Source organism: Rhinolophus ferrumequinum, chromosome 15 (assembly GCF_004115265.2).
Source record: "Rhinolophus ferrumequinum isolate MPI-CBG mRhiFer1 chromosome 15, mRhiFer1_v1.p, whole genome shotgun sequence".
Taxonomy (NCBI): Eukaryota; Metazoa; Chordata; class Mammalia; order Chiroptera; family Rhinolophidae; genus Rhinolophus; species Rhinolophus ferrumequinum.
The window spans coordinates 21,390,843-21,406,439 of NC_046298.1; the positions used below are offsets into that span (position 1 = coordinate 21,390,843).

At 34.2% G+C, this 15,597-nt stretch overlaps 1 protein-coding gene across 1 annotated transcript in view; it reads left to right on the top strand.

Annotated features, from left to right (window-relative positions):
• The window catches only part of HYDIN (HYDIN axonemal central pair apparatus protein), a 299,173-nt gene that overhangs the window by 41,091 nt on the left and 242,485 nt on the right, over positions 1–15,597 (top strand). Inside the window, exons 7-8 of the mRNA XM_033128646.1 lie at positions 1,398–1,522; positions 14,978–15,179. Coding sequence (XP_032984537.1) covers positions 1,398–1,522; positions 14,978–15,179 — 327 coding nt within the window. The remainder of the gene's footprint in view (positions 1–1,397; positions 1,523–14,977; positions 15,180–15,597) is intronic.

Genomic DNA, 15,597 nt, shown 5'->3' on the forward strand with positions numbered 1-15,597 from the left:
AGGATAGGAAAAATAGAAGTGAAAGGAGAGGGAAATCCAAACAGAGAGCACCAGAGTAAATAAACAATTGCCTGTGATGGGAAGCGCTAGGGGTCCTGCAATAATAATCTCAGGTACCACCAAGTGCTACCTTTGCCATAAGCTCTGTACCCTCATAGAAGAAAGCTTAGGTTTTCTGAGATTAAATTCATTATCTAGGAGAAGATTTAAGGAATGAACATTCTAAAAATGGTTGTGATATAATGAAATAATCAGAAACAGCTTAGTCTGCCAGATACGTTGTCTTTGAAAAATTAGCAATTTGAAGAAATGACATGGACCATGAAAATAATTAAATGGGCCGGGGTTCTTACTTCAAAGGAAAACTCTGTAAATTATTTAAGACACATTCATGATCAGATCTAGCTTCTCTCTGACTACCTCCTTCCAGAGCAATTAAAGGAAACTATTTCCTGTTTCCAAATCCACCCTACCTTCCCATAGTGTCTAGATGCCCCAATTCTATTTTCAAGACACAGAACTTGTCCCCAGTTTGCCTTTCCAAATGCTTTCCACCCATCTCCATCTTACCCTCATCCAGGAGGCTGACCTGTATGACATAGATCCTGTACCTTTGGCTTCCCTTTGGGTCCATTGAGTTAAGCCAATGGGAGTCCCAGCAGGCAATCAGACAGGAGAAGGTGAGGTCAGGACATTTTTCTCCCTAGTGTCTTTCCTGTGAGGCCACTTGGGCTGGCTGTCTCTCTTGACTGAAGCGCCTAGCTCCTCATAAGTTAGCATTCTCTTAGAACTCTCGTGGGTTTCGAAACCACTCCTCCCTTGGGTCTAGAGGTGGTAACAGCTCTACTGTTAATACATATGCTTGAGTGTTTGAGTCCTCTCTTATAGTTCCCCTATGCCTTTCCCCCCCTTTTAAACAGATACTTTGTAAAACTGCCCTCCAATTATCCTTATGTGATTGTGTGATCACTTTACTTTTGGGACTCTGATACATTTTTCCATCATGAAGCCCTCTCTTCTCTGAATGCTCACAAAACTTGATTTTCATCCCTTTGAAGGCACTGTTCTTTGTAACTTGCAGTATTTGCCTAGATATTGTAAGTCTGCCCCTTACTGGAATCAATGAATGTTAAGAGAATGGCTGATTGGCATGGACACAAACAAGAATATTATTACATCATTTAAATTTCTCTTAAACTTGCTGATATATTAATGTTATTTTAACATGACAACTGAAGTTCTTTCACATTAGGGCAAAAAGTCTGCTTTACTACTGTATCACTGAATTATAGTGTCGGGTCTGAGCTGTCTGCAGATCTAGAACTCATGCATCCTCTCCTCCACCCCTTGCACTAGTCAAGAATGTGTTGTGATGGTGTGTCTCATATGTGTTGCAGGCCTTTCTCTGTAGAGCCGTCTGTTGGAACTCTTAGTGTGGGAGAGTCCATGCAACTGGAAGTGGATTTTGAGCCACAGACTGTGGGAAATCACAGCCAAAGGCTTATTGTGTATTACGACACAGGTATGCATTATTCTTTGTTAAAAGTTCTACATGTTAAGAAAGGTCAGATGGAAAATATGATGAAATAAAATAGGAAGTGGTAATTTTGCCTGCCTTAGAGTAAGCTAATATCCACAAGGTAAAGAACAAAAGAATGAATGCCTCCAACAGAAATAATGTTAAGGCAAATATAAATCTCACCTGACTGGTTTCTCCAATGTTTGAAAGCCAGAGAAATACACAGCTCAGGAAGGAACATATACCCAGATGTCAGTAGTAGATTGAGGTTATTTATAAGTAAATGGAACTTGAAGGTAACTTAACACCCCATGTGTTTTCCATTTGATTTGTTGCTGCATTTGTCTAACATTTTGAAAATGTAAACCCCAGTTCACAATAGTCTTGTGTGTGCCCACTAGTCTACGAGAATGTAACATCCAGTTACTTGAATTCTTAGAATGTGCCAATATCTTACTTAACATTCTACTTAAATATAGGACTGTGACTTGCCATTAGCATTTTTGAAAATTATACATTTTCATGATTGCAGAATCATGAAAATTATACATTGTTTTTGCAAGTATTTAATTGATGGTCACATATACTCCATGTACATCATGCAAGTCTCCAAAGTTGGTTTTCAAATTAATATTTTACCATTATCATATTTCGTAATTTTTCTCATTTCCTTCTCACTTCTTTTTTTACCCATTTCATGTTGATCTACCCTGATTCTCTGCCTCAGAAGGGCATTGGAGGGAGAAAACAGAAGTGCACAGCCAGGGAAATAGTGACAAATGACAGCTCAGAGTTGCTGGTTTTGTGAATGTATATCTGAACAGGATAATTCAAGCCTTTGCCTAAGGACACGTGGTTAAGTGATCGTGGCTCCACACTGCGCTCACAGAATGACAGCACATAACCAGTGGCACAATCTATATTTCTTTTCTGTTAGTGTTGGCCATATTTCACTGGCTGCTAGCAAGAGAAACTAAACCTGAACTAGCTTAAGCAAGGGGGGGACGTTTTGACCCACGTAACCCAACAGTAGAAGGTTAAAAGCACAGCTTATAATACATCAGGGATGTCGATTTGTCCAAAGTAGTGGTGCTATTTTACACTCCCACCAACAAAGCGTGAGAGTTCCAGTTGCTTCACGTCCTCACCAACGCATAGTGTCTTTGTTTACTTTAGACATACTCGTGCTATAAAGTGATGTCTTCTAGTGGTTTTAGTTTTCATTTCTCTAATGATTAATGATGTTGAGCATCTTTTTGTGTGCTTCCTAGCCATTCATATATCTTTTTAAATGAAGTGTCTGTTCAAGTCTTGCTCATTTTTTCAGTTGTTTTTCCTTTTGTTATTAATTTGTAAGAGTACTTTATAACTCGATGTTCTCAATACTAATCCTTTGTCAGATATATGTATTGTAAATATTTTCTTTCAGTCTTTAGCTTGCCTTTTCATTTCCTTAGTGATACTTTTTGATGAGCAGAGATTTTTAAATTTGATGAAAGTCACATTATCAATTTTTTTCTTTTACGATTAATAATTTTTGCCTTCTTGTTAAGAAATCTTTGCTTTCTCCAGGATCATGAACATATTGTCCTATGTTTACTTTTAGAAGTGTAATAGTTTTAGCTTCTAGGCTAATTAACGATTGATCTTTGATTTCACTTTTGAGTATGTGTGAAGTAGGGATCCTGTTTTTTTCCTCATATGGATTATTGGCTCTTCTCCATTTTATTGTTGTGTTTGGAATTCCAATTATTCTATTACTTAATCTATGACTACTCTATTATTTGTTCCTTTTAACCTTTATTTTATGTATTCCATTCTTTGTCTCTATAGACTTCTCTGGATACTTTCTTCTTATTCATTCAATAATTTCCTCTTCAGTGAAGTCTCATCTGAGTTTTAATTTTTCAATTATAATTATTTTCATTTCAGAAATTTTATTTGGTTCTTGTTAAATCAAATTGCTCTCTACTCTTTTATTTTTCAAGTTTTCCTTTTATTTCTTAAATATATTAAACATAGTTATTTATATCTTGTCTCTGATAATTCAGATATATTAAGTCTGCTTATTTATTTAGTTTCCCGTTTATTGTTTCTGATAGTTTTCAACCATGGTATCTGTAGAGGAGGAAAAATATCTTTTTCCTATACCCTTCTAAGTTTTTGGCTGGCACCTTGTAACAAAAGACAGACTAATAAGAGAAAAACATACACATTTATTTAATGTAACTTTTATGTGACATGGAGCCTTCATAAGGAAATGATGGCCTGAAGAAGTCATTTGGGAATTTTCTTGTTTTATTTTTTTTTTTTTTATTGATTTCTAGTTGAGTTCCACCAGTGATTGAAAACAAATTCTATATGATTTCTGTTCTTGAAATTAGTTGAGACTTACATTATGGCCCAGAATGTGTTCCATTTTGGTAAATGAGCCCTGTGCACTTGAAAAGGGTACAAGTTCCACAAAGATGAATTAAGTCAAGTCTGTTAATCATGTACAGTCTAATCTCTACTGATTTTTTCCTCCTTCTTTTATTAGTTATTGGAAGATGTTATTAAAATCTACAACTATGAGTACAGATTTGTTATTTCTCTTTTGGTGCTATCAATTTTCATTTTACATATTTTGAGACTATAATACTTGGTGTGTACACATTTAGAATTATTATAACTTCCTGTTGAGTTAATCATCTTATCATTATGAAATGTCTTTTAATTGTTAGTAAGATTTCTGACATTAAAACCTACTTGATCTGGTGTTTGTATAGTACAGAAGCTTTCTTTTGATTGGTGTGTGGATAATATATTCTGTTCATCCTTTTTCTTTGGACTTTTCTGTGTCCTCATATGTCAAGTGTGACATTTGGAAGCATCACCAGGTTGTTGTTGTTTTTTATTTTTTTATTTTTTATTTATTTTTTATTTTTATTTTTTTAAATTTATTTTTAATTTATTGGGGTGACAATTGTTAGTAAAATTACATAGATTTCAGGTGTGCAATTCTGTATCACATCATCCATAAATCACACTGTGTGTTCACCACCCAGAGTCAGCTCCCCTTCCATCACCATACATTTGATCCCCTTCACCCTCATCCCCCACCCCCCAACCCCTTTACCTTCTGGTAACCACCAAATTACGTTCCCCAGATTAATTTTCAAACCCGTGGCCATCCTGTGGTCACCGACTGCCCTCCAATCCCCTCACCCTCCCCCCCACCCCCCACCCCTCCCGCCCATCTAGCAACCCTCAGTTTTTCCTCATTGTCTCCAAACTGTTTCTGCTTAGTTGTTGTTTTTTAATCCAGTCTGAGAATCTTCGTTTTTTAATTGTACTATTCAGTCCTTTCATGTTGAATGCAATTACTGATATATTTGGGTTTGAATCTTCTGTTAGACTGTGAAGTAGTTGTTACCATTATGGGGAAATTATTAGCTGAATTTCAACAAAATCCTTTATGGTATTTGTGCTAATAGTGGATGAAAGTAGGAAAAAAAAACACGAGTGTTAATAAACTCAGTCAGTTTCTTATATTTTTTCCATCTGGTTCTCCATGTCTTTGGTATCATTTTTGTTTGTAATGTGTTGTGTTTGTTTATGTTTTATGTCAGTCCCTAAAATTAAGTATTGGAAAAAATGTGGCCTTAGAGTTACCTTTGTGTCACTGTATCACATGGTTTTGAACCAAGAGTTTAAAAAAGAATGACGCATCGTCATTCTTTTTGCTCTCCCTAAAATAATTAATTGTTGAAAAATATATTAAATTATCTTTCAAATATTGTTTATCTTTATCTCATCCTTTTAAATATTTTAGGTTGTATTTTTAATACATTTGACATATGAGTACTCTAGTATATGTGTATAATTTACAAACAAACAAGTCTACGTATGTTGGAAGTATAATGTCAAAACTTTGTATTTGGTTGAATTTCATTAGTGGAAAACAGTAACGACTGCCTGACCACAGTTCATCATGTAGCCTTTTCAAGCATCCACGATCATTAGCTTCTCATCCCCCTAAATAAGCATCTGATTGAACTTTCTGCCGTTGTTTGAAGTATTAATTGATTTAAGGAGGGAAATTGATTTAAGTATGGGTTTTTCTTCGTACTTCCTCAAACAGTGTTCTAGAAGGAGGAGCATTGCTACTCCTCCGCGGGAAATACTCAATCACATTTCTAACAGTTGTTTTTATTCCCTTCAGTTGCTAGTCCTCCCCTGGATATATTCTTGATTACATGCAACCAGGAGATTTTGCTTTTTTCAACAGAACCAGTATTCTAGCAAGTAAGGATACTGAGTGTAAATTTCACCAATATCTAATATTTTACTTGTTAACATTTTTCTGAACCAGATCTCTTCCCGTGTGTGTCCTTCTGTAGTGAAATCAAGTTTGTTTAGGCAATTGATTTGACCCTAGAAATGATTTAGTTACCTTTTCAGTTAGTCTGAAACTGTGAAAGAACCAAAGTGATTTTATACCTTTGACAAGCAAATCCCTCCAGAAGAGATTAAAAATACAATTACTCAAGACTACATTGGTAACAAACAAGCCAAACAAAAATCAAAACAAAACAGATAATGAATAGACCAGTTTTATCATCTCAATAAAACTGAGAAGTAAAAATATTTGACTATTAAGACTCAAACAGATGGTTTAATTGCTTAAGTTTTGGACTTTTCAACTGGGTATTGAGAAATGTTACATAATCTAAGGGTTCAGGGAGATATTAGTATTCAGAACGGGCTTTAAAAAGATAGACTGAATTGTGCCCCCCACAATTCATGTGTTGAAAGTTCTAACCTTCAATATGACTGCATTTGAAGATAGCATCTCTAAGGAGGTAATTAAAGTTAAATGAGGTCATAAGGTTGGGATCCTAATCCAATAGGACTGGTGTCTTTTTAAGAAGAGGTAGATCAGAAGTAGGCCTGCATAGAGAAAGGCCATATGAGGTCACAGCAGGAAGGCAGCTGTCTGCAAGCCAAGCATGGAGGTCTCAGCAAAAATCAACACTGCTGGCACCTCGATCTTGGATTTCCAGCCTCCAGAACTGTGAGAAAATAAATTTCTGTTGTTTAAGCTAAAAATAAAAAACAACAAATGAGAGAGGCATGGTTGTTGAACCATTGGTTACTTGAATGAGCACTAGAAGTAAGAGCATAGCAGTTTTTTTCTTCAGTGCCTGGTGAGGTTGCTGTCATCTTAGAGGTGACATTAGCCACTGGCATAATCAGGCTGTAGAGCTAATGCACTTATTCAGCATTTTTAAAAGTATTGTGTCTCTAACTGAAGAGGAGATATTTCAATTCAGGAGTCAGAAGTTGGCAAGTAGGCTTTTTCCCTGAAGGTGTGGTGATGTATTATTATTAAATATACAAGCAATCATAATTTAGTACTTCAAAGGGCAGCTTCATGGTCATTTATCTATTTTGCTCTGATTAACCATGAACAAATTCTTTTCCTCCCAAAAGCCAAACAAGGAATACCAAAATATAATATAGTAAGTAATTGAGTGTGATATGATAGCTTGAAACTGCTAAATAATACATATCTGAATACAACTACACAGACTTACCTGCATGAACTTTGTTTGAATTATGTGATTATTATTAATGTGTGTTGTTATAATTAGAAAATCTAATTTTAGATTTTAGTTAAAATGTAGTTATTATAAAAGAAGCAGATATTTTAACATGGCTTAGAGGCAATGTAAATATTCCTTGATCTAGTCTTCTTTTCTGTTTCTTATTCCATAGCTTAGGATAAGGAATAGCAGGAGCTAGGACACCTGAATAGTCAGGGATTGCTTAGGGAAGTGGAATGAAATTTCTGTAAATTACACAGGAAGTAAAGACTCTCAAGTCATTAGGTGTTAGAATTTAAAGGGACATTAGAGGACATCTCTTTAATTACCTTCTTTGTAGAGATCGGTGAACTGTGGCCTAAAGATACCAAATACTAACTGTACACCTGAGTAAAGCTGGAACTTGAACCCAGGTCTTCAGCACCCTTTCTGAGGCCAGCACCCTTTCTATAATCCTACTATGCTTTTCATGCAAATTATAATATCAATTTTGGCATTGCCACTGATGTGATGGGTGAGCTAAGTCAAGTCCCATAATTTGTTTCCTGGATCTTTCACGAAAAAAAAAGAGCACTTCCGAAGAAGTTTGATTCACCAGATCACTTGACTGGTGAATTTGACCCTGACGTGACCAAGAGATGAGAAGCACTCACTCTATTCATCAACTTATTAGTTCCCCAGGGAATCTAGGGCTCCACTCATATGTTTTATTTACTGTCCTCTGCTGTCTGAAAGTACTGGAACCACAGTATGAAATGTATTGTGTATATAGCTGGCTTCATATTTTTGGTAAAATTAGTTTTGTTCATATTTGTTTTTGCTAGATTGATAGTAGCAAAACTGGCAAGAGGTAATGAGACCTTCCACAAAATACATCTTTACTAGGACATAATAAATGATGGTGGCTAACCTCATCTACAGTGATTGCAAAATTCAACCCCAGAAACCCCAAAGGAACTAGTGTGGGAACAGGTGCTTCAAGGACGCAGAAATGCTGAGGCCCAGCAACCTCATCCATTTTGTAGGCATAACACGCCTTCCATCCTACCAGTCTTCTAAGTAGCTAGGGGCTGGCGACCTTTTTAAGGTTGTCTTCAGGAAAGTGGGTGTAAAAAGCAAGAACTTCAACAACTGTAGGGACAAGACAAGAGTTACTGTTCCCTTCACTTTGCGGATATGATGACTTTTGGAAGATGGAGGGAAAAAACAAATATTAAATAGTTCTTGAAAAGAATATAGTGGCTCTTGCTGTATTTCTGGGAAGGAACAGTTTTGCAGTAAGTAACTCAAGTTGATGATATTAATCTCTCTGATCCCTAGATTTGTGTGAAATAAGTAAGCCCTTGCATATTTTTCTCGATGAGTTTTTCAACAATGAAATGTTTCAACTAACCACAAAAGCACAGGCATAATATAATCAACAATTATTATTTGGAACACATCTCAACATTTTGCTATATACATTTCTTTTAGATGTTTTATTTTATGGATAACTGAACTGATTATAGATTTGAAGTCACCATGTTCCTCTTTCTTGATCTAATTCCCATTTCTTAGTCCTCAGAAGAGCAGTAATTGGGTGCATTTTTATGCTATTCAAACATATTTACTTATCCATAAGCATTGTATGTTATTGTCTCAAGTAGTTTTAAACTTCACATAAATGGTATTGTACTGTATGTACCATTTTTCAACTTGACTTTTTCATTTAACATTATGTTTTAAAGATTTGAACATATAGATACATATAGCTCTGATTTATTTTAACTAATGCAAATATTCCAGTCTGTAAAAATACTATAATTTATCTATTCTCCTATTGAATATTAGGATATTCCTAGTTTTTTGCTATTAAAATCAATGCTATAATGAGTAGCTTTATATATGTCTTCCTGTGCAGCTGTGTGAGATATTCCCTAAGGATAAATATCTAGAAGTACAATTGCTGAGTTATAGGGCAAATGAATCTTGAACTTTACTGATACTAAATTGATTAGTCAAGTAGTTGTACCAATTTGTATTTCCATCAGTAGTATGTCAAATTCTTGTTTTTCCACATTCTTGCCAATATACTGCTGAAGCAGTATTGTCAAACTGTTTGATTTTTGTTAATTTGAGGGTTATGGAATGGTATTTTATTTTAATTTCTCTCATTATTAGTGCTATTACAAGTTTCCTGAGGCCCTATAATCCTTTTTTACATTAAAGTATTAGATAAGTAATGTATTCATATGTTCAAAAATTAAAGCAATTTTTGAAAGTATTGAAAGGTGTTATTTCCACCCTACCTCATTCTCTTCAACTTGCTCTCATTTTACTGGTTTCTTGTATATCCTTCCAATGTTTTTATGCAAATAGATGCAAACACGAACACTCGTACATGTTCTTATATCCCCCCCATATACTCAAATAACATACTCTGTAAATTGTTATAAACCTTGCTTTTTCTACTTAATCATATATCCTGGAGATATTTCCATATCTCTGTATACTTTTTCACACCTGCACAGTATTCCACTTTTAGGTGTAGCACAAATTATTTAACTGGCCTTCTCTTCAGTACATCAACTGTTTCCACTCTATTGTTATTAAGACAATATTGTAATGAATACCCTTGATCTTGTTCTGACTCATCTATAGAATAAATTCCTAGAAGTGGGCCAGATGATAATAGTTTTATAATTTTGGTAGGTATTTTGATCTGTGTCACCAAATTCACTCCATGGAGTGGGGAAGAATGGTACCATTTTGCATTCCCACAGTGGTGTATGAGACTGCCTTCTCCCCAGTCTCATAATCAACAGATTATGTTCTCAAACTTCTATTTTGCGTTGCCCATCTAATAGGGGGAAATGGTATATAAATGCATCTTCAATTGTATTTCTTTTATTATGAGTGAAGCTGAGCATCCGTTAATGCATTGTGTTATATTTCTTTTTTTGCAACTCTATCCCATGCTTCTATTGGATTCTCTTATTGATTTCCAAGAGCTATTTATATATTTGGGTATTTAATTCCTTTGTCTCAGGTACAAGTTGCAAATATCTTACCCAGTTTTTCTTTTGTTTTTGCTTATGAATTTTTGTGCCATGTGGAAGTTCCTTTTTCATTTTTATGTAATCACTTTTCTTAATTTTTTTAGAGGGATCTGGATTTTGAGTCACAGTTAGAGAATTTTCCCTTTAAAGTTAGGTAAAAGATTTCCTGTCTATTTTTCTAGTGTTATGGTTTCATATTGAACATTTAAATATTTAATTCATTCGGCCTTTATTCTGATGTTGTTTTTCCATATGGCTACCAAGTTGTCCCAATAGCACTTTGTTTTTTCTTAAACAAAGTTCATCATTACACCAGTGATTTGAGATGCTGCCTTGATAATATAATAAATTCCAATATGTGCTTGGGTTTGTTTTGATTTTTTATTCCATTCCACTCATTGATCTGTCTCTTTATGCTGTTTTAATTATGAGACTTTACTATGTTTGAATTCTGTCAGTTCTTATTTTATTGTTTTTTAATAAAAAACATGTTTTGGATTTTGTTAGATTCTTTTTCAGCATCAGTGGAGAAGATCATATAATTTGTCTCCTTATATTTATACTGTATTAATAAATATTCTAATAGTGAGCCAGCTTTCATTTCTGAAATAATTCCACTTGGTTGCAAAATATCATTCTTTTAATGTGCTGGTGAATTATGATTGCTAATATTTTATTTACGATTTTACATTGATATTCATAAGTGTAATAAGCCTGCATATTGGACTATTTGTTTCCTTTGTTAGGGTATAATAACAATGTTATACTGAAAATTCAATGTTGGAAATTAAGAACTAATTGTGTTAGTTTAACAATAAAATGGAGACTGCAGAAGACAGGATTAGTGAACCTGAAGACAGGTGAATAGAAAATGAAACTGAAACCAAACTGAAGCACAGAGAGAAGAAGAATGGGAGGAAAAAAGAACCAAGAGCAAAAGCCATGTGAATTGTGAGACAGTCAAAATGTCAACATACATGTAATTGGAGTCTTAGAAATAGAGGAAGGAATGGGGTAAAAAAAATATTTTAAGAGATAGTGTCTGAGAATTTTCCAAAAGTGAGGAGTGATATTAATCCAGGGTTCACAAAGCTCAGCAAGTTCTTGATGGTAGAAATACTGAAAACCAAAGCAAAAAGAATATTATGAAACTAGTCAGAGAAAAAAGACACATTACTTTAAAAGGCACACTAATAATCCTGATAGCAAACTTTTCAGCTGAAATTATGGAAGCCAGAAGATATTAAAATGGCATTATTCAACTGTTGGGGGCGGGGGGAAAGCTAATTTAGAATCCTTTACCCATTGAAAATATCCTTAAAAAGTGAGGACAAAATAAAGATTTTTTTAGATTTAAAAAAAAGCTGCAACATTATAGAATTCTTTGTTGGCATTGTTTTCCCTTATATTGAAGAAGATATTTTATTGTTTTTTAGTTTCCCTTGTTTCAGTTGAAAAGTTAGCTGTAATTCTAACCATGGGTTCTTTGAAGATAATGTCTTTTTCCCTCTGGCTACTTTTAGGATTTTTTTCTTTGTCTTTGATTTTCTGCAGTTTCACTGTAATATATTTATGTATGAATTTATTTTAACTTATCTTATTTGGTATTCTTTGGGCTTTTAGAATTGTGAACTGATGCCTTTAATCAATCCTAGAAAACTCTTAATCATCATTTCTTGAAATACTGTCTTTGCTTCATTATCTGTTTCCTTTCTGAGCTTTACACTATCTCACTCCATCTGCCTAATCTTTTACCCATTCATTGTGCATTTCCCATGTATTTTTTATTTCTTCATACTGCCTTTTGTATTTTCTGAGCCATCTTTAAAATTAATAAAATTCTCTTATTAAGTATATTCTTAGAGTTTTAAAATTTTAGGTTATTTTATTTCTACAAGAGCCTCGAGTGTGGCTCTTTTTAAAATTTTCTAGTTTTTTTTTTTTTTAAAGGACAATTTTTTTATTCTATTTTGTTGGGGAACAGTGTGTTTCTCCAGGGCCCATCAGCTCCAAGTTGTTGTCCTTCAATCTAGTTGTGGAGGGCACAGCTCAGCTCCAAGTCTCCAAGTCCAGTTGTCATTTTCAATCTTTAGTTGCAGGGAGTGCAGCCCACCATCCCATGTGGGAATTGAACCAGCAACCTTGTTGTTGAGAGCTTGTGCTCTAACCAACTGAGCCATCCGGCCATCCCTCCGGGGGCTCAGCGGCAGCTTGTTGTCTTCAATCTAGTTGTGGAGGATGCAGCTCACTGGCCCATGTGGAAATTGAACCAGCAACCCTGTTGTTCAGAGCTCATGCTCTGATCAACTTAGCCATCCGACCAACATTAGTTTTTGTGTTTTTTAAAAAAATTTCCTATTCTTGAATATAGTCAAGCTCATCTTTTGTGTCTTTAAATTACTAAGCGTAGTTATTTTATAGTCTATATGTGATCTTTCTAGTATCTGATTCTTTGTGGATCTGTTTCTGTTTTTCTTGTATTTGTATGTTCTCACTTATGGAGTTTTGTTTCCTTGCATGCCTGGTTCTGTTTGGCTATGTGCTTTTTTTTTTTGAAAAATTTGAAACTTTGGATGCAGGTACCTTTCTCCAAAGAGAAGTGAGTTGCTTTTTCCAGGTTTCTGAGGGTAAAGGTGGTCCATGATCACTAAATTCAAGGCTTGAAGTTCTCTGCAAGAGATAGACAAATCCAGTATAATACTTAATTCTGAACTGGGGCTAGTCTACTTCTGGTTCACCCTCATCTTGAGGGTACAGTCCTTTGAGGATCAGTTTATTGTAGAGAGAGCCTCCTCTTCTTCCTCCTCCTCCTTTTTACTTAAGCTCCCCATTATATAGACTTGGGGCTTTGATTTCTGTCACTCCTGCCCTCATAAGAATGATAGCTCAAAATGTCTAAGAGTAGCATGTCCTCAGGTCAAACTTTCTTCCATGTTCATTTATCTCTTTGGGTCCTGTTCTTTCTTTAATTTTGGCCTGGTAGTTTCTTACCATCATGATGGCTCTGAAGTGCCTTTAAGAAGATGTTTATTCATATTTATTTCAGATTTTTAGTTATCTTCAGCAGGAAAGTCATTTAACTTAACCTAGCATATCATTGCTGAAAAAAGAAAATTATCCATCTTTCTTTTTAAGTAGTACATTGAACCAGACCTACTTATGGTCGCTTTAGTTTCATTAAGGAAAGAAATCACTTTTGAAGGAAATGTGGAAGTTGAGATGAAATGTAATTTTAAAAAATCTAAACTTATTTTTTAAAGCTATAAAGAAAATAATTACAAGTAGACTACATAAAGACTTAAGAACATTTATTCAGAAAGAAATCATAAAGAAATTAAAAATTCTACAGAGAATAAAATTGCAACATATATGACAGTTAATTTTGTATTATTAAAAAGGTCTACAAATCAAAAAGCAAAAGATGACCTCCTCAAAAGAAAAATGACCAAGGCTATATAATAGGCATCTCACAGAAAAAAAAAAGTATATATATCAATTAATACATGAAAAGATGTTCAATATCATCCATAATTAAGAATGTGTAAATTACAGTAACAATGAGTTTTTACTCATCATATTGTTAAATTTACCTCATCAGAAAGTTTAAAAGTTGACAAGAGTGCATACCTTTATTTGGGATGGAAGTACATGAAAATATTAACAGCTCTTACCTCTAAAAAAACAGGCCTACGATTGAAGGGGAGGAAGACATTTTATTTTCATGGTATACACTTTTATAGTACTTGAAAATTTTACTTTATGTTTACACATTTTTTAATAAAAATTTTAAATTTTAGAGTCAAATATTATTTTTTCTTTAAATTTTGGGGAAAGTTTTGCTGTTTTCAAAATTATAGCACCTAAAGAACATTTACAATGTATATTGTTGTCAATTTACTAACTAGCTGCTTGGTGCATACAATAGGGAATGGAGCAGAAATGTTTGTTAAAAAAATAAGGTGCAAGTGATTGTGCTTTGTGCTGATTAAAACTTCAGCAGCACAGATCAACAGAACATTGATGGAGAAAGAAAAACATACTTAACTGTTTTCTTTTTCTATGCACTTCCTGTGACATTGCAGAGATCAGATATAGTTTGTAGGTTTGTGTCTTCTTGGAAGCAGGACCCTCATTTATACACCTAGAATTAAGGCAATTGGTGCATCTTGAATGAAGTCCAGTAGTTAAATTACTATGCTAAATAAAATTGTTCTTAACATTAAAAAATTTTAAATTATAAACATAACTTTTGCCTTTCTATTTTTCGTGTGTGTGTGTGTGTGTGTGCCATTTTTGTTTTGTTTTAATTACTGTTGTTTAAGAATGTAATTTCTTTTAAATAGTCTGTTTTCTATTCATGAAGTTATTGAAGCTTCTTTCCTTATCCCCTTTGATTGGACTTAGATCCTCTCATGCTGAGCAGCTCTTCCCAGTTATACTTGGTACAGCTAATTTAAGAATCAGAAATCCACCTCACGCTTGAAATAGAGATGAGGCATATGGTTATAATTCTAGAATTCAGGTGTCCTCATGGTCAGGCTGTAGGATTTAAAACTATTACAAAGAAGAAAAAGTCTTGGAGCGCCCACCACAACAATTTATATATTTTTTACAATGACCAAGCAAGATAATTGGATTCTCTATAATTGCACCAAACATAATATTTAAGTTTTCTGATCATGTCTGACTCCTGGATTGATAGGGGGAAAGTATTAAATGTGTAACTCTTGTACAATATTCCTTAACTTAACCTTATGGAAAAAAATAGCTTAGTAGCATCATTCTAGAATAAATCTCGAAGTGTGTTCCCATTGTACTTTTTAAATTTCTAGGTGAAAAAGTGTTTGTGTCACTGTATGGAGCTGCCATAGATATGAATATAAGGCTAGACAAGAATTCTCTGATTATCGAGAAAACCTACATATCTCTCGCCAATCAGCGAACTGTAACCATTTACAACCGCAGTGACATCATTGCCCATTTCCAGTGGAAGATATTTGCTGCCCAGGGAGAAGACGACAACGAAAAGTACAGGTTTGTAAGACAAATCACCTATATGCTGTCATTTGAGGGAACATAAAGCTCAGTAATTATGAAAATTCAATGACTTTTGTGGTTTTTAACCAACTCAACAATGTGAAATTTTTATAACTTGGTTCCAGTGTATGGTGTTCCTTTTTTCATTTAAAGAACTTGATTTGAGCTACATGGAACATGATGTTGTCCATTCTCAGTTAATTCCAACCTGGTTATAATTAATTGGTAGCTAAACTACTGGATTTTAAACACCAAACATCATTCTTCACTATTCTCCCCCAAACTAATCTACTTGTCTGTAATTTATTTCATAACCCTAACCACATTGATCAGATTTCATAGGGTTTCTAAAAATAATCTTTTTTGGGTTGTGATCAGTGTGGATTTCTTTTTTTCAGTGAAAAGCTATTTCCAG